Genomic DNA, 23,030 nt, shown 5'->3' with positions numbered 1-23,030 from the left:
AGGTGTCGAGGGTATTCAAATTGAAGGCTCGACCCCAAGATTGGCACGAGTCACTTGGTCCTCAGGAAGATCCGGATGAATGGATGGTGATCTCGAAGGGATTTGAATTATAGCGGATGAAGTAGTATCAGAAATCACGTCTGTTGGAGTCGAAAGTTCCGGCGGTAATGTTGGCATGGATGCCGTTATGGACTGGCTCGGAACTGAGGTTCTGGACTTCGAACCTGAGAAACTCGACTTTGGACCCAAGGGCACCCCGTCGCAGAAGGGCTGGGGAGGGGGGGGGGAGAAAAAAAGGGGGGGGAATCCGAAGTAGAAGAAAACAAGTCTTTTCTTTTCCTTTTTTTAAATCTAAGGAGGAATGGTTGAAGACGAAGGGAAGGCCTGAGGGAACGACGAAAAACGGAGCTCAATGAGAAGAGGTGTTGATGGAGTGGCAGTACAGAAGAAACTGAGTGAGCAGCTTGCTCCTTCCCCGTCCCAGGCATGCACAGAGCATGTCTACTCCCCAGGATGGGCAAGAAACGCGCCGGAAAAAATGCCTGAAGTGAGGTTTTGAATTCTCCAAGCTAGGGGTCGTGGCTGAGCACAGTACCCATGTGTGGGACTGCACAGAGACCACGAAGAAGATTAGCAGTTCTCTTACAAAAGAATTTCAAAGGGAGATTAGAAAGAGAGATTGCTGAACTGCAACTGATAATGAAGCTCAAGACACTGCATCCTACTGGACTGAATTGAGACCTAGGTTTCTTTCTACCAGTGCCTGCTATTGTCATTCAGTGTCTGAAATCACTTCACTCTCCAAGATATAAGGAGTGATGGACTCACATTCTAGCTGAAGTGAGGAGAGACTCATGTCCTGCCACAAGTTTTGTTAGTTGTTAAGGTGCTACTGGACTCTTTCTCCCTTCTGCTAATAAAGACTGCCAGCTGCACTGTGGTTTCTTTTTACTTTTTTAACCTGTTGAAACTGGGAACAGGGATTTTTCCAAGTGAGATAATGTGTGGATTTCAGACTGAAGAAAATCCACTCAGAGCTAGTGATAATGAAACACTAAAAAAAAGGGGGAGGAGTTAATGTGAAGGCAGCCAATGAGGTGGGAGGGGAGAGAGTGAGACCATGTGTTGAACATGAATATGTAGAACAATAAGTGTATTTTTTAAAATACTTAGCTATTTACTTCCAGTGCTGTAATTCCTAATCAGGGTCCTTTTTGAAAGAATATAAAATCTCAAATAGGAACAGAGAAATCTAATCTTAAAAAAAAATATCAGAATAAGCCAAAATAATTTCCCTTTAATTCCCTTTATTCCGGATGCATCTCTTTTCTGCCCCTCTTCCTTTTTTAATATGCAGGTCTCAAATTAAACAGCAGAGCCGGGCAATCTTAATGTAAATTGTGCTTGTCAGAAGAATCTCCTTCTCTCCCTCCCTCTCGCTGAAGAAGTGTGTATGCACATGAAAGATTAAACCTGGAATAACATTTTCTTGGTCTTAAAGGTGCCATGGGACTCTTTTACTTTCTTGGGTGCTCTCTCTTTCCTTCCCCTTCCCCACTCCATCCTCAAAGGAGGAGGAGATCTCAGCCATTGGAGGGAAGAGAGGCTTGGTGACAGCAGTAGCCAGGAGAACAAAAGCAGGAGAGAGCCAGTTGCTCACGGGACAGATACCAGCCCCGTAGGAGTCAGTTCTGTCCCATGGGCCACACATTTGACACCCCTGTATTAAAGTATATTTAAAGGATTTAAAGAATATATATTCTGTGTTATTGTTTTATAGTCAATATAATTTTGTGACAGAATCACTTCTGCTAAGACAATTTTATGTCATTAAGTATTAGCTTATGTGAAAAGTATTTTTTGACTTACCAAGTTCTTTAAGACATGCTAGGAAAAGAGGGAGGGAGGAGTCAGGCAAGCCTGAGTACTGTTCCCCCACTCCCTGGAGGGCTACTTGATACCTGTCCCTCAAATAAAATTAAAAAATTACATGTATGTGCGATGGCTGTGTGCTAGTAGTCTCAGAACATTTAAGATACGTGGTCTCCTTTCATCACCACTTTTCCCCACACTTCTCTCAAGATATTTCCTCAAAATTAATGAAATTACCAGCACAGACAAAATTCAGTATTGATCTTTAAGAATATACTGACACAATGAACAAAAATTCAACTGTTTCTCGCTTACTTTAGAAAAGTAAAAAAATAGTATCCCACTCTTGAGTATTTGTTCAGAATGTGTGGTGAAATATCTTTTGTTTTCCCATGACAGAGTGTTAGGGGCAAGAAACAAACTGGAAGTTGAATGCAAATGTATTGAAATCATATTAATTACACATTAGGCAGGATATCAGCTCTGGCTTAAAGTATAATGCAATCCCACTTTTAAATAAACAGCTTACAAAATATTGAAGACACTAATTTTGAATAATTACCACCTTGAAAAAGGTCTTTAAAATATATATACCAACCTGCAATTAAGCAATGCTTTGTAGCAACAGGAGACATGTGATGACTGTATACTGTTCCTTCAAAATTAAACTCATCTGCAGGCTGTCAATTGAAAGACAATCTATTATGCTTCCACACCAATCCAAATCATAAGAATTTAAAGCTTTATTCTGCAACTGATCCTCCATTTAAAAATGATACATACAGCTAGCATGACAGCAACTGCAAAACCTCAATCCTGAAGATACAATGGAAATGTGTATGGGAAAGCTGTGACCTGATTAGCCTAGGCAAGTCTAATCTCATCAGATCTCAGAAGCTAAACAGGGCCAACTCTGGCAACTACTTGAATGGGAGACCTCCTTGGAATACCAGGGCTGGAGGCAACTGCAAGCTTTATTCAACCACCTCTCTGAATATCCTCCATGCCCCCAGTAGGGGTCAGTTACCAAAGGTCACCATGACTTCCAGGTGCACACGTGCACACACATGCTAATTAAAAAAAATACTAAAATAAGTATATGGGGAAATAATTGTCTTTACAAGGTAGAAACCTGAACTTATAGTTGTACTGCAATAATTATTCTGGTTTTATAGGGTTTTTTTAGCAGAGAAATAGTAAAGAGTGGATAGCAGGGAGCACAGAGAATTTTCCATGATAGTAGTTTGTGTTAAAGGATTCACCGCTTGCAGGGGTTGTTTTGTAGAAAAATAGGTGGTGCTCATCCAGGGATTGTTATACAGCTGCAATACTATTCAACGGACAAGGTAGGTGGAACTCTCAGAGAGGTTCCCACTGAATCTGAGGCCTGACCATTTGTCAAGTATTAAAAAGATATCTGCAGGAAAATTAGTAGAAGAATAAATGGAGCCTCCTTGGCATACTAATAGATTAGGCTAAAGCAGGGGTGGCCAAACTGTGGCATAGGAGTAACATATGGCTCTTTCAAATGTATTGTGCAGCTCCCAGAGGTCAAGGAGGAAGTTAATAAGGCTTACTTTCAAGTAAGTATGCTTAGCATTGGGACCTCAGTCAGGTTTTGAGTGCTGACCCATAGGCATGCGACTATTTCCAGCACGTGTGAAGTGGGGAAGGAAAGGAAAATAGGCAGGCTTGCAAGCTCTTCTCCTCCACCACAGAGGTCATCCAAAGTCCTAGAATGGGGAAAGAGAATGCAAGAGCAAGGAGAGCCACTGGAAGGAGGAACAGAACTAAAGAGGGTAGCGCTGGGTTCCCCATTCATTTCACAACTCTTGTAGGAGCTATATTTACTAATCTTGATGTCAAGGCAAAGAAAGATGCATAACGATGCAAATGGTGGTCAGTTTTTTATATGGTACATATGTTTCCTTCTCCCACTGGTGCCAAAAAATAATTCCCTAACCTTTCCCTATGTTGGTCTTATGGGGACTGTTGTTCCCAGCTTTTGTTTTTTAAAAAGTCTCCTTCTAGCATGATTACGTTGTGAAGTACATACATATGTATTTTATCTTTCTGTGCAAGGAAAGTATTAAGAGTTTTAATAAAGACAAGTAATATTTGTTCATATCTTGTGGCTCTCTAACACTGGACATTTATTTTATGCGGCTCTTACGTTAAGCAAGTTTGGCCACCCCTGGGCTAAAGAAAGAAGTATTTTAATTTAATTTTCTCCAGATGAAAGCAGCCAGTATTGAGAAAAGTCATATCTGCTTCGGGGGGCACAAAGTGGAACACCATATCAATAAACTATCTCCAACTCCGTAGCACTATATAGTAATTATTGAAGAGATAAACTGCATCAACAGAAAGAGCAGATGGGCACTCACATGTGTCTATTGTAGAAATGTAAGATTATACCTTTGAAACCCATCTCATCTTCAGCTGGTTTGCATCCCACTCCCTTCTCAGATATCCTACTTAGTAGGCATTGCCTTGCCCTCTTTGTGGAACTGGCCTGGGAAGGGACTCTTGCCTGGGACGGGACTCTTGTCTGCCTGCACTCATTTATTGAGATGATTTGCTGGTTGCTTTTCCTGTTTGGCCAGACCTCTTCTAGTCATACCCTGGTCCTGAATCCATTCCTGGACCCTGCTACTTGTGAGATCTGAGTCTGTTGTGATTGTTCTCAAGGCAGCTCTGCAGCAGACAGGTTATACATTACAGCTGCAACAGAAAGGGTATACTAGAATGCTGTCAATTTTGCTTTGATTACTAAGCCTAGCCATATTGTATGAAGCTCACTGGGTGTCCTGGGCCAGTCACTTGCTGTCTTAGCCTATCTCCCTCACAGGATTGGTTATAAGGGTAAAATCAAGGATAGGGGCATCCAGGCTCTTAGGAAAGAGGGCAGGAAAAAGCAACAGCAATAAAAATATTATTAAAATAATTATGAATGATAATCAAAATGCTCAACATAATTCACACTGAGACTGGCAGGAATGTTTTGCTTTCCATATTCTAGAAGCACAGCACCTCCCATGGCTAGACTCCATAGATAAATCAATCACTTACTTGTAACGTATTCGTATCCCATATTTTCAGTGTTTTATCAAATGAACTTGACGTAAACATGCCAGTGTCATGAGGATACCACTGCACTGTCTCCACGCTGAATTTATGCACGTCAGGATGACTTCTACAATGAAGTAAGAGAAGGATGATATTTAGATTGGCAGCTTTTTGTCACAACTAAACACCAACTTGCGAGGGTACACCTCTCTTAAGAGCCACTGTCCTGAGAAGCAAATATGTACAAGAAAAGCATGTATGTGGGGTGGGGGAAGAAGACAACTTCCTTATATGGTGGTTGAAAAGTCTGGTGGGGGGGGGAGGACTCAACAAACCCCAGACAGCAGTTTTGTCAAGGCAACTTTTTGTTGCACCTAGTATTTTCAGCAATAATTTTACCGTAATGGCCATCCTCAGTAGATGTACAAAGATTATTTATTATTTCACATCAGAATGTTTTATTATGACACAATGCATGTGTGTGAAGTTGTCATTGCTTGTTTATATATTCACTTTATACCTATCAATGGTGGTGGATTCATTTCTTAGCTAGTTCTATATTGGCACTAATATTCAGTTAAATGGAGGCTTTTAAAAAATCGGAATACAGACATGGGAAATTAGGTTAGATGTCAGCTTTTTGTTGTGATGCCAACAACCAGGGTTAGTTAGTATTCAAGTAGATATAGCACTTTTGTTGTAACTCCAATAAAATCATAGAAACTGTAGAGAATCTAGGATTAGGTTTTGTGGAAGCAATAACTAGACCTGTTATTTGTTCACTGCAGTATGTTTTCCGCCTTCAACATGGTTGGGGTCTTTTTGCCTCTCAAAGATGTAAAGGCTGTGGCAACTTAGAATGCAACAATTTCATCTTTCAAGTACTGGGTATATTTGAAACCTAAGTTTTCACACAATATGATACTGTAAGTCTGCCGTGAAAACGTTGTGAAAGCAACGTCACCCCAGAGTCGAAAATGACTGGTGCTTTACCTTTTAGTAGTCCTTCAAGATTTTCAACAGCCTGAACGTGCTATTTGCTAAACCAGCTTTACTCAAATCTTTTTGGAAATAATACAGGAAAGCATGTGAGTATGCTGACTAGAAAAAAAGGCCCAAAAATAGAAAAAAAGGCACAGGGCTGAAATTTCTGGAAAAATAATGTACTAAAATTCCTTATGATAAAGTGCACAAAATGCATAAACTTGAAACATTCACAAAGTGTATAAATACACATGTACAATAATCTTTGTATGACAACCAAGCCCTATCCTCACGACCTGAGGAGGAAGCTGGTTCAGGTAGTTGGCTCCAGGTTGACTCAGCCTTCCATCCTTCTGAGGTTGGTAAAATGAGTACCCAGCTTGCTTGGGGGAAAGTTTAGATGACTGGGGAAGGCAATGGCAAACCGCCCTCTAAAAAGTCTGCTGTGAAAACACTGTGAAAGCAACGTCACCCCAGAATCGGAAACAACTGGTGCTTGCACAGGGGACTACCTTTACCCTTACTTTTTATGTCTTTCTATATCCCTCTGCAAACTATACAAAGTACATATCTGGAACCAGTCGACATTTTTATCTTTGAAAATGAAGATATTGGATTTATATCCCGCCCTCCACTCCAAAGAGCGGCTCACAATCTCCTTTACCTTCCTCCCCCACAACAGACACCATGTGAGGTGGGTGGGGCTGGAGAGGGCTCTCACAGCAGCTGCCCTTTCAAGGACAACCTCTGCAAAAGCTATGGCTGACCCAAGGCCATTTCAGCAGGTGCAAATGGAGGATTGGGGAATCAAACACGGTTCTCCCAGATAAGAGTCCGCACACTTAATCATTACACCAAACTGGCTCTCACTGAAGTAGAGTCACCCCTTTCTGACCAGTGAAACGGCCAGAAGCTGACCAGTGAAACAGCCAGTTCTGGTGTGCAGCCCTGTCATTGGAATGCGCTGGGGTTTGTTTACTGCAACTTACCCACTCGCTATCTTTAAAATGTGGACTGGTTCTGAAGGAGAGCCCCTGAATAATTAATATCCATATAATATAATAATGAATATAATGATTAAGAGCATGCTTTGCCCCCCAAAATTAAAATGTCTGATGTAACTTTTCTGTTGAAACGCTGACCTCCAAACTGTGGGTGCGGGCCCAAGCTGGCTAGTTAAGATAAGAGAAACAGCCTCTTAGAGGTGTCTTGCTATAGTTGATAAGTAAGGGAATGATGTCATGGAATGTTACTGGGGAGGACTCTGTGAAGGAGGTATCTTGAAATCAGATAAGCCTGCGTGCCTTTTAAGAAAACTGTCTGTATGCAGAATGATTTTAACTCAGTCTTTGGGGCAGCCAAGCCTGACTGGGTTCTACTTTTGGTACCAACAGTAAAATACCTCACTTCAAACCAGAGATTGTGTGCAGACCTCATTATTTTTCTGCTACAGTTCCAGATATGGACTTTGTATAGTTTGCAGAGGGATACAGATAGACATATAGTACGCTTTTTTGTGGCTTTTGCACAAGTCTTGGTTGTCATACAAAAATTACTGTACACGTGTATTTATACACTTTGTGAATGTTTCAATTTTATGCATTTTGTACACTTTATCATAAGGAATTTTAATATACTAATTTTCCAGTAATTTCAGCCATGTGCCTTTTTTCTATTGTTGAGTCCTTACTCCACAACTTCCTCTATGTGCTATTCGGGGGGGGGGGGGGGGGAAGGCCAGCATTTCCCTCCCCTGCAAAAATCCTGTCCATGTTGGTGACATTTTCTTCCTATTAGTTCCTTCCCTGGCATTTTTTCCCTGCTGCATCACCAAACAGCCTTATGACAGCTTAAAAGAAAAAAAAAGATTGGTAATTGCTGTAGTGACCTATTGCCATCCATCTATTTCCATTCCAAACCTTAACAGAGCTGTTAAACAGCTATAGTGTACATGTGAACAAAAAGGGGAGAGAGAGTGAGAAACCATGATGGCCAAGACATGCCCTCCTCACCCACCCTGAGAGCTATGCTGAGCACATATGGAACAGAAGTGCTAGGGGAAAAGTGTGTGAAAAACATCCACATGTAGAAGCTCTGTCATCAATGCATCTGCCTCTGTATTCGCAGTGGTGAAAATGATGAAACAGGGGTGTGTGTTCAGTATAAACCAAACTGAATCAACACCCAAAAAACACCTTATCTGTATTTCTGGAGTATTTATTCAGCCAAATACAGATTCTCTAATCTGATTTGGCTACCGACACAGCTGAGTCCAAATAAAGCCTATATTATCCAGCTTTTATGCGGGCACAGCTTAGAGAAGACATTTAAAGAGAGTGTGGTCTCTTGAAAAAACACTTTCTGAGTTTACTTGTTGAGTTGCACTGCTAAGGAAGCACGGCCAGCTTGGAGAAGGCAGAGAGACCTCTTTAAATGCTTTCTCCAAGCTTGCCTGTGTTGTGACTTGGCGAGTGAACGCAGGATTTAATGTAATACCGTTGCTTAATGTAATACCATCAAATATGTTACATTTAGATATTAGTGCATTTCTGCACTTAATATACACCCACAGTATATGTCATGATCTGCTGTACACATGCTGTAAAGCACAGTGCTTGCGAACCACCTGAGCAATGGACACTTGACTTAATTGTCCAAAGTGCCAGAATCCACAATATTTGGGCAGAATTCAAATTCTTTGCCCCATTGAACAAGCCTTCTTTTAATAGCAGCCTTTAATTCCCATAACCCTACACGTCAGATCCCTATATAACCATTAGCAACAGTTTCCTTGATTGCCCCATTACCCACAGACCCTTAGGGTTGCCAATTGTCCCACCCCTTTAAATGAAACTTAATGTGTGATAATGGACAGCTCAGGCTCATTCATGGCAGGAAGACAAATAACATCACCCACTAAATTATATCCCAGTAAAGTCTTATTAAAAAGACAGGACTTCCCTCCCCCCAGGTGGCTAGCAATCCCAAAGTCTAAACTACAATCCATTAAACAAAAACATAAACACACAAATAAAAATGTTGACATGACAGAAATGAGATTGAATTAATCAAATCAGTTCTCCATTTTAAAACACCTAATTTTGCTTGCCAAGCGTACTGGATATGGGGTCAGATAACATTACTGCCTTCTCAGAACAAAAATCCCATACCAACATAAAGCCAGTATTACTGCTACCAATTCACCTTTCATAATGATCAGTGCATATCCAAATTCCAGATACAAAGCAGTTTTTAAAAAAATGCTTCACCCACCTTTTCCCTTGTAAGTTCCTTCAGTCTGAACATATGTATATATCTGTGCAATACAGTTTATTTCACATAGCAGGAATATATTCAATATCTTTTGGCAAAATCAATCACAGATGAAGAGATTCTGTACTCATTCTATGTATTTTCCCCTAAACTCTGAAAGTAACTACATGCCTAAGGCTAACCATACAAGGAAATTGTGGACATGCAACCTCCCTGGGATTACTGCATTCTCAGTCCACTGTACAGACTACTCCCATGCAAGTGCTACTGGCAGTAAGTTTGTGGCCTGGGGTGCTGTTGGACTCAGGTCTCCTGTTGGATAAACAGGTGGCAGTGGTGGTCAGGAGTGCCTAACACCAGCTTTAGCTACAGTCTTCCCTGCATACAAAAAGATCTTGCCAGCATGGTGCATGCCCTGGTAACTTCTAGTTTATATAACTGCAATGTGTTCTACATGGGACTGCCCTGGAAGTACACTGGAAAACTACAGTTGGTACTGAATGCTGCAGTAACATTACTGCGTTGGAGCTGGTTGGAGACCATTTCACTCCAGTTTTGTTTCATCTGCAATGGCTTTCAGTTTCCTTCTGATATTGACCTGTAAAGCTATTTAATGGCTTGGGACCAGTGCCTATTGAAGGATTGCCTATTCCCATATGAATCTACCTGACCATTACGGTAATCTTTGGGGGCCCTGCTGCAGGTGCCCCCTCATCTAAGTCAAGACAGATGGCAAGCTGAGAAAGTGCCTTCACACCAAATGATGGAATTTCCTCCCAAGGGAGATTTGTCTGTTCCCCTCTATCATCAACTTTCACCAGTAGGTGAAGACTTTTTAGTTTTGTTTGGAGTTCCCTTATTGAGCCTCTTTCCTGTTTTTGTACTGATTATTGGTTTCATCTAAATCTATCTATGTTTTAAAATGAATTTTAAAGTCTTTTAAAATGTTTTGCTGCCTTAAGGACTCTAACTGGGCAGAAAAGTGAGATACCAAAGTTTTAAATCAAATAAAAATAAACCTTAAAATCCAACTCAAATTAAAAAAAAACCTCTTGATCTTTTTTTTAAAACCATCAATTTTAATCTAACTTCTGGGAAAGGAATCAAAGTCCTAGCTGCAATATATAAATAATGCCCCAAACAAAACCCAACCAGTATAGCCTTTTATTAGACCGATCAAAATGACACAAAATGGCATCCAGGCTCTTGAGTTCGCAAGAACTCTTCATCAGGCTGGATGTTATAAAATAAAAAATAAGCGTATGTGGGAGGAGGGGACTGTGTTTCTGGCCATGCTTTGAAGGTCTGCCTTTTCTAGCATTTCTGTGCTTAATGCTGGGCATGCATGTAGACTTGAACTGGTGCTGTCAGGACAAAGTTTGAGTCCAGTGGCCTGCATTGGTGAGGAGGGCGGGATATAAATCGAACCAAACTAAACATTAAGACCAATGAAGTTCAATTCTGAATATAAGCTTTTGTGTGTATTAACACTTCATACTGCACTCTGGTTTCTGTGAGCAAGAAAACACAAATGCTGTCTCTCCACTGAAATTACCAAGGCCAGCAATTTTCTCTTCTCTTATCCTAAGCAAGATTCTCAGATTTCTTGTAGGCCAAGAGCAAAATGAATTACTTGGTAGTCACTGCATGAACAGCAGATTGAAAGGGTTCCCAAAACTTGGAACCACTTGAATCAACTGTTGTTCTTGTCGGAACACAATTGAAGCTTTGAATCTTCTTTTAGATCCCTAGCCAGAACACAAAGAAATAAACAATCTGCTCATTCAGAATGCAAAGGTGTTATTAATACAAAGGGTTCTGCCAGCCAAGACTTTGCTACATAAGACATAAGTAACAAAGCCCTCTAGCAGTGAGCTTGCAGACCATGGCAAAGTCTATCAGGGGTCTCAAACATGCAGCCCATGGGATGGATTTGGCCCCTGCAGGACTCTCATCCATCCCTCTAAGCAACTGACTCCTCTTACTTCTCTGGGGCTGCTGCTGCCATCACATTGCAGCTAGCTTTTGCCCAGCTCCTCCTTCCCGGTTCCTGCTTCATGCAGGAGAGAACCAATCTATGTTTCCCTTCCCTCCAGTGGTCGAGCTTTTCTCTTTTGGGAGGAAAGGAGGGGGAGGGAAAGCAAAAGCAGAAGCCAGTGTTCGTGCAGCAAAACAAGAGCAAAGCCTGACTCCTCCCATGGCTCCTTTGAGAACAGCAACATTTCATTTCAGGTATAAGCTTTCATTCTTCTTCAGAGGGAGGGAGGGTGGGTGAATGGATTCTTCTGCCAAGCACAGTTTACACTGAGATTGTTGTGCACTGCTGTTTTGAGACTTGGTCCCTCTCTCCCTCCCCCTCTCTCTCTCACACACATTTAGGTGTGTTAAGAGGAAGGGGCATTTTTGGATAAAGGAAAAGAGAATTAAAAGGAAATTATTTTGGCCTATTCTGAAAAGGATTTTTTAAAGACTGGATTCCTCAGTGCCTATCTGGGATTTAATTTTCTTTCAAAAAGGCCCTGATTGGAATTAGAACATTTGGACTAGATTCCATAGTTTAATGATTGGAAGTAGATGGCTAAGTATTTAAAAATATACTTATGGCTCCATATGTTCCAATTGAACACGTCTCCCTCTCTGGATGCCTTTCTAACACTGATTTTGCCCAGTCTGAAATCAATACACTATTTCACTTAGAGAGATCCCCCTCTCCAGTTTAAGCAGATGAAAAAAAAGAAAGAAACCTAACAGTATAGCTTGCAATCTTTATTAGTGGAATGGAACAAGAGTTCAGTAGCACCTAATAAAATCTGCGACAGGGCATGAGCTTTCGTGAGTCACTGCTCACTTCTTCAGATAAAGCTAGAATGTGAGTTCATTGGTCCTTGTATTGTGGAGAATGGAGTGATTTCAGATGCCAAATGACAATAGCAGGCATTGGTAATGAGACAGGAAACCTACGTTAGTTCTGGAGGATGCATTGAGCTTCATTATCAGTTGCAATTTCTAAACTCCCTTTGAAATTCCATTGTAAGAGAACGGCTACGCTTAGGTCAGCAACTGAATGTCCTGGAAGGTTAAATGTTCCCCCACTGGTTTTTGAATGTTTTGTATTCTAATGTCAGACTTACGTCCAGTTATTCTTTGCATTCAATCCTCCTTGACCAAACTGAGACCTAGGTTTCCTGTCTCATTACCAATGCTGGTATCTTCACTTCTACTATCCCTCTGCATATCACACCTAATTCAATCAAGCCAGCTATTGTCATTCACCTGCTATTGCCATCTAGCACCTGAAACCACCTTTATAAAGTTTATATCTCTGGTACCTCATGTTAAATTTTGCAGCATGCATGGCCCAGCCTGACAAAGTGACATTTATGTCAAATTTGACCCTCTTAACAAATGAGTTTAACACCCCTGGTCTCTGCTTCCTCCTTCAAACCATCTGGAATTAACCCCCAAGCAAGAGTTGCAGGTCAACTGTTAATTATTAACACTTACATTTTGATAACTCTGCATTATTTCTTACATAAAGAAATAATGCTACTAGCATAACTGTAGCTTTAACAAGGAGGTAAAGGTAGTCCCCTGTGCAAGCACTGAGTCATTACCGCTCCATGGGGTAAAATCACATCATGTTTTCTTGGCAGTCTTTTTGTTACAGGGTAGTTTGCCATTGCCTTCCCCAGTCAGCTGCACTTTACCCCCAGCAAGCTGGGTACTCATTTTACTGACCTCGGAAGGATGGTAGGCTGAATCAACCTTGGGCTGACTACCTGAACCCAGCTTCCACTGGGATCAAATTCAGGTTGTGAGCAGAGCTTGGAATGCAGTACTGCAGCTTACCATTCTGAGTCATGGGGCTCCTGAACAAGGAGATATACTACTGCAATTAAGCCTACTTTAATGATTGAGCTTATTTTGAATAACTGAAACTTAACTACCAACTACCTTGATCTGGATGCTCCAGGCTAGCCTGATCTTATCAGATCTTAGAAACTAAGCAGAGTCAGCCCTGGTTTAATATTTGGATGGGAGACCACCAAAGAAGTTCAGTGTCACTATGCAGAGACTGGCAATAGCAAACCACCTCTGAAGTTTATTGTTTGAAAACCCTACAGACGTTGCCATAAGTCAGCTGTGACTTGATGGCACTTTCCAGCACCTCTAACTACTGAATAAAAATTATGCAACTATTTTTTCCTCTTTGGCAGCAATAACTTAAGATTTTCACTAATAATTCAATGTTGATAGCGGATGAGTATAATACCTGAAAGCTATCATTTCTGTACACAGGGAATGATTAAAATGTGAAATTTACTACCAGAGGATGATTATGGTGATGGCCAAAGGCACAGATAGCTTTAAAATGGAACTGGATAGATTCATGCAGGATAGGTCTATCACTTGACTATTACCCATGGTGACTAAAGGGAACGTCCACATTTGAAGGCAGTAAACCTCAGAGTACCAGTGCCAGGAAATAACAACAGGGGACAGCCTTGGCCTCTATGCCCTGCTGTTGGATTCCCAGAGGAACTTATTTGCAACTGTGAGACAGGATGTTGGACTAGATGGCTTTTCTTACATTCTTATTTGTGTGTTAGAAAAGTGTCACATATTCTTCACATCCAAAAGTCAGTTTCACACTCTCCATATAAAAAACCATAATGCTTACTGGGTTTGCTATAGAGAAACTGTGAGCAGCATTATGTTTGTTGAGCAGGGCTCTTCCGCTTCCCCTCTGCAGCTGAAATCCCCCACAAAGCTGTCTCTGAGATCTTGGCATCACAGGGACAAAGAGGGATGTGACATGAAAGGCTACTGGAAGGAGGAAAACCAGCACGAACTGCAGTTTCTACTCTCCTCCATGCATGAGCTGAAATGCCTTCTGTTTGTGTCAGAAGACTAGGTGATGCCAATTTTAATCTAAATCAGACTGCACCATTCACTTACCTGTGATTGCACCATTCACTTATCTGTGTTCTATCTTACTGAATATAAGTTGTGATAAACACGCTTTAGAAGTATTCAGGGAATATTGGGGACTATTGTTAGTGACACTGTTGCAAAGATCAAGATATGTAGCCATGTTAGTCTGTCTGTAGCAGACGAAAAGAGCAGGAGTTCAATAGTACCTCAGGGTATGAGCTTTCCTAGAATCATACAACTGGAAGGGTCCTCCAGGGTCATCTAGTCCAACCCCCTGCACAATGCAGGAAATTCACAACCCCAATTACCCCTGCTCCATGCCCAGAAGAAAAACTTTTTGTGAGTCACTGCTCATTTCTTCAGGCATCTGAAGTAGCAAGAAATGACTCACATCCTGCTGTGAAATTTCATGATTACTTGTCTTAATACTACTGCAGTACTACCATAAGGATATTAATTTTATCTTAAACATGACTTTGGTATCCATACAGAAGTCTACAAGTGGCCTCAAATAGTCTTTAGTTTCTTCCCAATGAAATTCACTGGCTTCAGGACACAAATATCACATTTGACCCAAAAAAAGCCCCAAAGATGAAAATACAAGTACATGTGGCTTTTAAAGCGATTATTTTGTTCAAAATATTATTTCAAGACTATCTCCAAGACAAAGTTCTAATTTGCAAAACAATAAACAAAGGCAGAACAGAGGCACTTTAGGGATTAACAAAATTTATTCAAGGATAAGCTTTCTGAGCAGAGCGCACTTCATCAGATGCTTGCACTATGCATCTGAAGCAGCAACAGATGGTAAATGTGGGGCGATGTTACAAAGAGAGGACAATTTGAAAAAACAACAAATAAAAGAAAAATAAACTAATATTGAGCTTTTGAGGACTACTCCTAACTTTAGAAGATGGGCAGCATGGGATGAATAGAAAATCCAATTAAGGACAGTACAGTGTGAAATATGCTAAGTAATACATAAGTAAGACAGGATAGTGGAAGACAGGAGGGCCTGGCGTGACTTTGTCCTTGGGGAGTCAGACTTGACTGTGCGACTGAACAACAACAAAATACATATGTACAAATCTACTGAGCTATCCCTACAGGTCTCTGAGAAGATACAGCAATGAATCTCTTCATGAACCCTAATTCAGCAAAGTCGATTTTGCTATATGACCTAATGCCATGAGCTCCAATTAATGAAAGCTTTATTCTAGTTTAGAGCCCCGTGGCGCAGAGTGGTAAAGCTGCAGTACTGCAGTCCTAAGCTCTGCTCACGACCTGAGTTCGATCCCAGCAGAAGCTGGTTTCAGGTAGCCGGCTCAGGTTGACTCAGCCTTCCATCCTTCCGAGGATGGTAAAATGAGTACCCAGCTTGCTGGGGGGAAAGTGTAGATAACTGGGGAAGGCAATGGCAAACCACCCCATAAAAAGTCTGCCGTGAAAACTTTGTGAAAGCAACGTCACCCCAGAGTCGGAACATAAGAACATAAGAGAAGCCATGTTAGATCAGGCCAATGGCCCATCCAGTCCAACACTCTGTGTCACACAGTGGCAAAAAAAGGTTTATATATATATATATATTTTGCCACTGTGTCACACAGTGGCAAAAAAAAGTTTATATATATATATATATATATATATATATATATATACACACACACACACACACACACACACACACACTGTGGCTAATAGCCACTGATGGACCTCTGCTCCATATTTTTATCTAAACCCCTCTTGAAGGTGGCTATGCTTGTGGCCGCCACCACCTCCTGTGGCAGTGAATTCCACATGTTAATCACCCTTTGGGTGAAGAAGTACTTCCTTTTATCCATTTTAACCTGTCTGCTCAGCAATTTAATCAAATGCCCACGATGACTGGTGGAAATGACTGGTGCTTGCACAGGGGACTACCTTTACCTTTTTTATTCTAGCTTGTGCTAGAATAAAATGTGCCAATCTTTAAGGTGTTACAAGATTCCTGTTACTACATGCAGAATCACCACTGTGAACTCACTGCTTCCTTTTGGAGTGCCAGTTGAGCCAAAAACCACCATTCCGGAAACCCTAAGTCATGACTCAACCAATCATGAAATCTTGTTCTCTGTGTGTCAGTCTTGGGTAATCCATGATTGCAACAAATCAAGATTGATTAAAATCTTGTTGGCACCCACCATGGAGATAAGTTTGCCAGGCTTTAAATGGGAGAGCATGGAACTCTCTTTAACAGCTCTGGAGTAAAGAATGTGAAGCTTTACCCCTCCCCACCCTCATCTCTTTGCATCTGACTTTCCATCAGCTGAAGATGGACAATACTACCTTTTAGGAGCATGAAAAGCATTTTGCTGGATTAGACCAGTCCAGCATCGTATTTGGAGGCCTACAGGAAACCCAGCAACAGCTGGAAGAAAATTGCTGTACACCATTGTTCCAAAAAAATCAAAGCAAATGGCCATCATTCCCTATCACCAATGCATTCCACAAATCAGGTGTGTGTTGCATGAAGTAGCTTCTTTTGTTCGTCCTCAATCCATTTTGTTTCATGCTATTTCACTGAAGATGGAGAAGCAGTAGAGTGAAAGTGGAACAATGATGAAGAAGGGCAAGGGAAGCCAGGGTTTCATCCAGTTTCAGGACTAAAAGCTGTTAAAGAGACATATGTGATCTCTGGGTTGCACATTTGCAACCCTAACCACCTGCAGGAGTCCCCTGAGCCTCACAGAACCAATGTCCCAATTCCAGAAACACTGATATTGACTAAATTTTGTTGGGCAGTGACTCCTGGAAATATGTCCTACTATGTGGTTTACTGTCCAGTGGCTTCAGACCAGCACAGTTAAACACCTGAATATATAGTTTGTTGAAACAAAATAGTAATCAAAAGTACTATGCCAATACATAATGTAAAAAACAGAGTTGTGAACATTTCATTTATAAAGAATACATACCTGCCCACTGAACAAACTGCCTTACATGTATAGCATGATTTTCCGCTACAGTTTTCAAGGTCGTACAAAACAATAATGCCATCTGAACCACCTGATAACATGCTGTAAGGAAATAAATTACAATCCAACTTAGATGCATCAGACTGTTAACACAGTGAAATTATAAACCATTTAAATTAGTCTAAAATTAGTTAGGGAATATATATGGTGCTTGTTTATATAAGTCATACGTACATGAGTTAAAAAATATTTTTGTCATAAAATAAAATAATGTACTTACTATCGTCCTTCAACAGGTTCAATATCCAGAGTACTAATACCACTCCCATGGATCCTTTCGACATCTTTATCCTTGCTTAATTCCAAGCTTAACACCCTTAAAAAATACAAAAAGTCAAACTATTATGAACAACAAACGTAAATATTTTTACACAGCACCCCCAGCTGTTAAAAGTGATCAAGTCCTCCAAAGGGACCAGTTGAGCTAATTGTTCTTACACTTTGCTTAAGCCAGGACTTCACAAATTGCAGTTGCCAAGCTGCCACGGTATCTCCAAGTTTCAGTGTTGTGCCTGCAATTATTGTATTTTGGCACCTCTTAGTGGAAGAACAAAGAGTTGGATCTAACCAGCTTTTCCCACAGATTTAAAAAAAGGAGGAAGGGGTCACTTTTGACAACTAAGTAGGCTGTGTTTGAGATCATGGGGCCTGCATAGACAAAAGCCATGCAGAATGGGGGCTATATGGGAATTGGTTGAGATTGAATGAACAATTCATAATAGAATGTTTTGTTATAGCACATAAATGTATATAAAGTCCTCAACATTGCTTGCTTATGCCATGCAAAAGAAATGGATGAATTCATTTCTTAATTAATTTCTGGACTCCTACTTTGGTCTTAATAGGTGCTACTGGACTCTGTTTCATTTTTTAATCATTTGCTTTCTATACTGGCTCCACTGTTTAATTAAATGGAGTTTTAAAAAGCAACAATGGAATTGTAAGAAACTGGGGAGAGAGGCTAGGGTTAGAAGTTATCTTTTTACTGTGGTATTGACAAAATTACCCCTATATTTAATTTTACGCTTACAATGCTTTTGTCATTGCTTCAATAACTTTATTAAAAACTGTAGATAAAGAAAAAAGGTAGAAAATTTGGTCACTGAAATACAAAGCCTTAAGAATAAAAAGTGAGTCTGGCTCCTTCATTTTGGGAACCTAAAGCCAAAGAAAAGTTGTCATTACTTCCATTCAAATATGAAATCCTGAAAGGTGAAAAATGAGTCTGGCTCCAAAACTTTTGGGCTGGCTCCTAGAACCAAAGAAAATTTGCCATGATCTACTTAAAATAGAGGGAGCCTCATGGCGCAGGGTGGTACAAGCTGCAGTACTGCAGTCCTAAGCTCTGCTCACAACCTGAGTTTGATCCTGGCAGAAGCTGGGTTCAGGTAGCCAGCTCAAGATTGACTCAGCCTTCCATCCTTTCAAGGTTGGTAAAATGAATACCCAGCTTGCTGGGGGGAAAGTGTAGATGACTGGGAAAGCCAATGGCAAACCACTCCGTAAAAAGTCTGCTGTGAAAACTTTGTCAGAAATGACATGTGCTTGCCTTTTTACCTTTAGCTAAAATAGATACCAAAATCAGCCCGAGAAGTTATTAAACCTGGAATGCTAACTACATGTTACTACAGTTTGCTCAAAGGTCATTTATATCTCTGTCAAGCAGCCAAAAATAATAGCTATATTGACAAGAACACAATACTTGAAGTAGAAAATAAAAACAAGAGCAGTTATACATTAATCACAGGAAATGCTAACCAAATAAACAAAGTCAGCAGCCAAGTCAAAGTACACCAACAAGACAATCTGAGGATGATAAATGAAACCTGTCATCAATTTTGCATTTTTTTAAAATGGTTAAATATCACAACCAAGTGTTTACTTTTGTCTTTATCTTCATTCCCAGATGCAGACTAGGTAGTTTCCACATCACTCAACATATCATGTTTAAAAGCACATGCATTGTTTCAGCTGTTTGAGATTTTTGTTTGTTTTATTGTTTTATTTTGTATTGCTTATTGGATGTCCTACCCTGTTGATTGCACTCCATTTATACTATTTAATGTGCCTTGAGTTTCAGCAAGAAAGGTGAACTATGAAAACAAAATAAATGGTTGCAATACTGTCCATTTTTACTCAGGATTAAGACTTTTGAACTCAAAAGAATAGGTATATGATCCAGTCTGTTAAAGTCTTCACTGCTTACAAAACTTTCTGGCAATGAGATTGTTGTCAGAAATGCCATGACCTCAGACTTATCCTCAGCCACCTAACTGCTGGTGGTTTTCCAGGGGTTCCTCCTTGGCAGGTGCACAAGGGTTTTCTGCCCCATGCCTGCTTCATTTTTTCCTACCTAATTCCTGGATTTCTTATACCAGTATGCCTTCCTCCCATTGATGACCCACTGCCCAGCTGAATGTTCGTCTCAGGTGCAGGGCACTTTTCAAGCCTGAGTCTTCAATCTCACCTCATTTTTTCTGGTCCTTCTCCTTTTGCAGCCTGTAGTGGACCCTCAGCTGCCCTGGAAACCTGACCTCCTCACTAGGCTCTCTTGGGGCAGTACTTGGGCTCATCTTGTGTCTGGCCTCTGACCTGTCATTACTCTGGGCCTCCTGCAATTCTGTCCCTGACACCTCTCTCTGCCTTCGCTGAAATGCTTCTAACCTCTCCTTCTGCAGGCCTATAGGCTGCCTTTTGTTGGCTTGGGAGACCAGAGCTGTCCCCATCCTCACATCAGTACCCAGGAATACCTTTGGCCCAGTCTACTTCTGAACCAGGCCATCAGAAGTACCCCAACACTGCTCAGGTTCCACAGGGCCACCCACAATTGACAGTAAGCATTTTTAACGATCGAAAGCATATTTGGTTAAGGGGATCTTTCAATAAAGGGACCAGGTCTATGGCCTTTAGTTCTAGGTATGGTATGTGTTTTCTGTTGTTGTGTGCAGTATTGCATTCTCAATGCACTGTATTTCTACTCATGTAATACCATTTACTGCTTGCTGAACATGTCCTATTTGATATTATTTGTTTCAGAGCCCTATAATCCCAGTCCTATCACATTGCTAATAAAATGTCTCACGTTAATGAGTACACATTAACTTATGCTGTGTAATCTGCTTTGAGACTCAGTGAGAAAGGCATACAATAAATATCAAAAAGAAAGTTTCATAGAGATATGAGTTAGAACATTTAAAAAGGATTAGTAATGATTTTTAAAAAGGTAAAGGTAGTCCCCTGTGCAAGCACCAGTCATTTTCGACTCTGGGGTGACGTTGCTTTCACAACGTTTTCATAGCAGACTTTTTATGGCGTGGTTTGCCATTGCCTTCCCCAGTCATCTACGATTTCCCCCCAGCAAGCTGGGTACTCATTTTACTGATCTCAGAAGGATGAAAGGCTGAGTCAACCTGGAGCTGGCTACCTGAACCAGCTTCCACTGGGATTGAACTCAGTCGTGATTTTAAAGGAACCCCAAAATTAGAAAACCTACTGGCTTTCTCATAGAAAAAGTACTGTGATCAGCATTTCACAAGAATGACAGTTATCTAAACTTTGTTTTCTTAGCACTACATCTGAAACCAGAGTGCCCCAAATGCCCTTCAAATGTTAATTCCTGACAAAATTTCATCCACAGATTTAAAAAAATGATCATAGTTTCCCAAATCCACTTAGTACAATTATACCTCAAATATTTGCACCAACATTTTAAATTTACCATTTAACATTGGATGTATGAAGCTGCCTTATACTGAATCAGACCCTTGGTCCATCAAAGTCGGTAATGTCTACTCAGACTAGCAGCGGCTCTCAAGCTGAGGTTTTTCCCACCTATTTGCCTGGACCCTTTTTTGGAGATGCCAGGGATTGAACCTGGGACTTTCTGCTTACCAAGCAGATGCTCTACCACTGAGCCACCGTCCCTCCCCTTTATCTCATATTTTTCTCAAACTATCTAACAAAACTAGATGATAAAAGTATTTGAAGGTCTGTTCATTTAAAATGTAGAGTAAATTTAAGCTTTAGTTTTATTTTTTATTTACATTTTAACTGGATAGACCTTCAAATACTTTTATCATGATGTGGGTGCTTGCACACAAAAGCTTACATCATAAATAAAACTTCGTTGGGCTTAAAAGTGCCACTATATTCAAACTTTGTTCTATCAGTATCCAGGACAACCAGCACAGACTTTTCACCTCTAGACAGTGCAGAGCTCTTACACTACTCCAGTTGCTTCCTTCAGAAAGCTGCATTTGTGATAACTATGGGGTGGCTTTATTTTGATCTCAGAAATGGCCAGCATCCGTATTTCAAAAGCTGTTCCACCTGCTCTCCATAGTACTTATTTTCACTGCCTTCATTTCTTTCAATATGGATATGATTAGAAAGACATTTAAAAGGACATTTAAGGTTTACTATCAACATATTCCTAAAAGTAAGCCGTACTAAATAAAATTGGACTTATTTCTGAGTAGGGTTAGGATGTCTTCCTAAAAGACTATGAACTTTCTTTCCTACATCACCCTCAGATTAGCATGCCATAGTTAAATGCAGCAACGTGTATTTCCCCATGTACATTTTCTCCACGCATTTACATTAGAAGATCTTGCCTCATAGAATCTTATGCTTGCTTAAGAGCTAAGCCCTTGTGAATTTCTTCCAAATAAAGCTCAAATTTTATGCATGCTTGCTTGGAAGTAACATTTCCCTGAGTAAGCCTCAAAAATTGTACTTATTTCCCTTTACTTTTAATAAGATACTGCTTTAACTGGTCCATTTCTCTAAAGGGTGGCTGCCTTCAGTTTGGCTCTTGTTAACAATATGCCAGCTTTTATTTCATATAAAGCACTTTAACGTCCTGGCATTCCTGCATGGAATTTAACTATACATAGAGCAGCTATTTTCTTTTCATAACACTCCTTTGATGGATATTACATTGAGAGGCAAAAAGTGATCAAAAATGCTACTCCTTGAGTACCAAAGTTAGGAGAGCAGAGCTTTAAAAAACCCTTTTTTCCCCACTCCCAAACCCAACCTTGCCCTAAGCCTCAGGAAGTATTGGCCACTGCATTTCTCGGGAGCAACATATATAAGCGGTCTCAGCACCAAAACCATCAGGCAAAGCCAGCATCTCGCCAGCCCAACAGGCTGAAAAGAAATTTAAGCCAAATTCTTCTCTTCCGTGGCCAAGTCAAAAATCCACTTTACCTCCTGGTAGACTCAGCCCGGCGTAACCTCAGCGGGTCGTCAAGACCTGCTTGACGGGCAAAAATATAGCCCAGCATTGTGAAAAAAAGGAAAAACTTGACCAGGCGGCCGCCATGTTTGCAAACGTCTCCGCGTCGATTGGCTCCGCGGGCTACTCTCTTAGCGAATGAGAACGCGCTTTACTTAGACGTCCCGCCCAGTCATCTAAGAGTGAATGCACGCGCCGAAGAAAGACTGAGGAATCTTTTATGACAACTTCCGGTGTAGCTTTTCCCGCTGAGCCTTCCAGCGCAAACTATATAGGACTTTCATTATAGAAGTAGCGAGGCCTAGACCGAATCTCAAGTTTGTCCGGAAGTAGAGGCGCGTGTTTCTTTCTCTTTTTATCTTGAGACAGAGCGTGGGAGAGTGGGTTGCAGGTTAATAAAGGGGGCGTGGTTTATGCCGCAAGAACGGAAGGAGCTACAAGCGTTGTATTTGTCTTGGGAGGACGCGTGAAGGAGATTCGTCCCCGCTTTTCTGTCCCGCTGCGGACGGCATGAACCGTGTCTGGAGGGTCTTGCGCTCCCTGAAGCTTCGGGTTCTTGGGCCAGAGAAGATGGAAGTGGGCGTCGACCACCTCGGGAACAAATATTTTAGGATCCCGAAACATGAAACGTGGGCAGGTGAGGT

General features: G+C 40.9%; 2 protein-coding genes across 4 annotated transcripts in view; one reads left to right on the top strand and one right to left on the bottom strand.

Moving 5' to 3' along the window:
• Positions 1–22,717, bottom strand: part of ERCC8 (ERCC excision repair 8, CSA ubiquitin ligase complex subunit) — a 101,120-nt gene extending 78,403 nt beyond the window's left edge. For both annotated transcript variants that reach the window (XM_060235935.1, XM_060235934.1), the window contains exons 1-5: positions 22,359–22,717; positions 17,368–17,463; positions 17,088–17,189; positions 4,945–5,068; positions 2,471–2,552 (exon numbers count right to left, since the gene is read on the bottom strand). In XM_060235935.1, the coding sequence (XP_060091918.1) occupies positions 2,471–2,552; positions 4,945–5,068; positions 17,088–17,189; positions 17,368–17,463; positions 22,359–22,435 (481 nt within the window). In that variant the 5' untranslated portion in view covers positions 22,436–22,717. The remainder of the gene's footprint in view (positions 1–2,470; positions 2,553–4,944; positions 5,069–17,087; positions 17,190–17,367; positions 17,464–22,358) is intronic.
• The window catches only part of NDUFAF2 (NADH:ubiquinone oxidoreductase complex assembly factor 2), a 79,210-nt gene continuing 78,772 nt past the window's right edge, over positions 22,593–23,030 (top strand). Inside the window, exon 1 of one of the 2 annotated variants that reach the window (XM_060235944.1) lies at positions 22,593–23,023. In XM_060235944.1, the coding sequence (XP_060091927.1) occupies positions 22,897–23,023 (127 nt within the window). In that variant the 5' untranslated portion in view covers positions 22,593–22,896. The remainder of the gene's footprint in view (positions 23,024–23,030) is intronic. The other variant, XM_060235945.1, reaches the window with a different exon arrangement.

This window comes from Heteronotia binoei, chromosome 4 (genome assembly GCF_032191835.1).
Source record: "Heteronotia binoei isolate CCM8104 ecotype False Entrance Well chromosome 4, APGP_CSIRO_Hbin_v1, whole genome shotgun sequence".
Lineage (NCBI taxonomy): Eukaryota > Metazoa > Chordata > Lepidosauria > Squamata > Gekkonidae > Heteronotia > Heteronotia binoei.
This window is presented reverse-complemented; position numbering and strand designations above follow the sequence as displayed.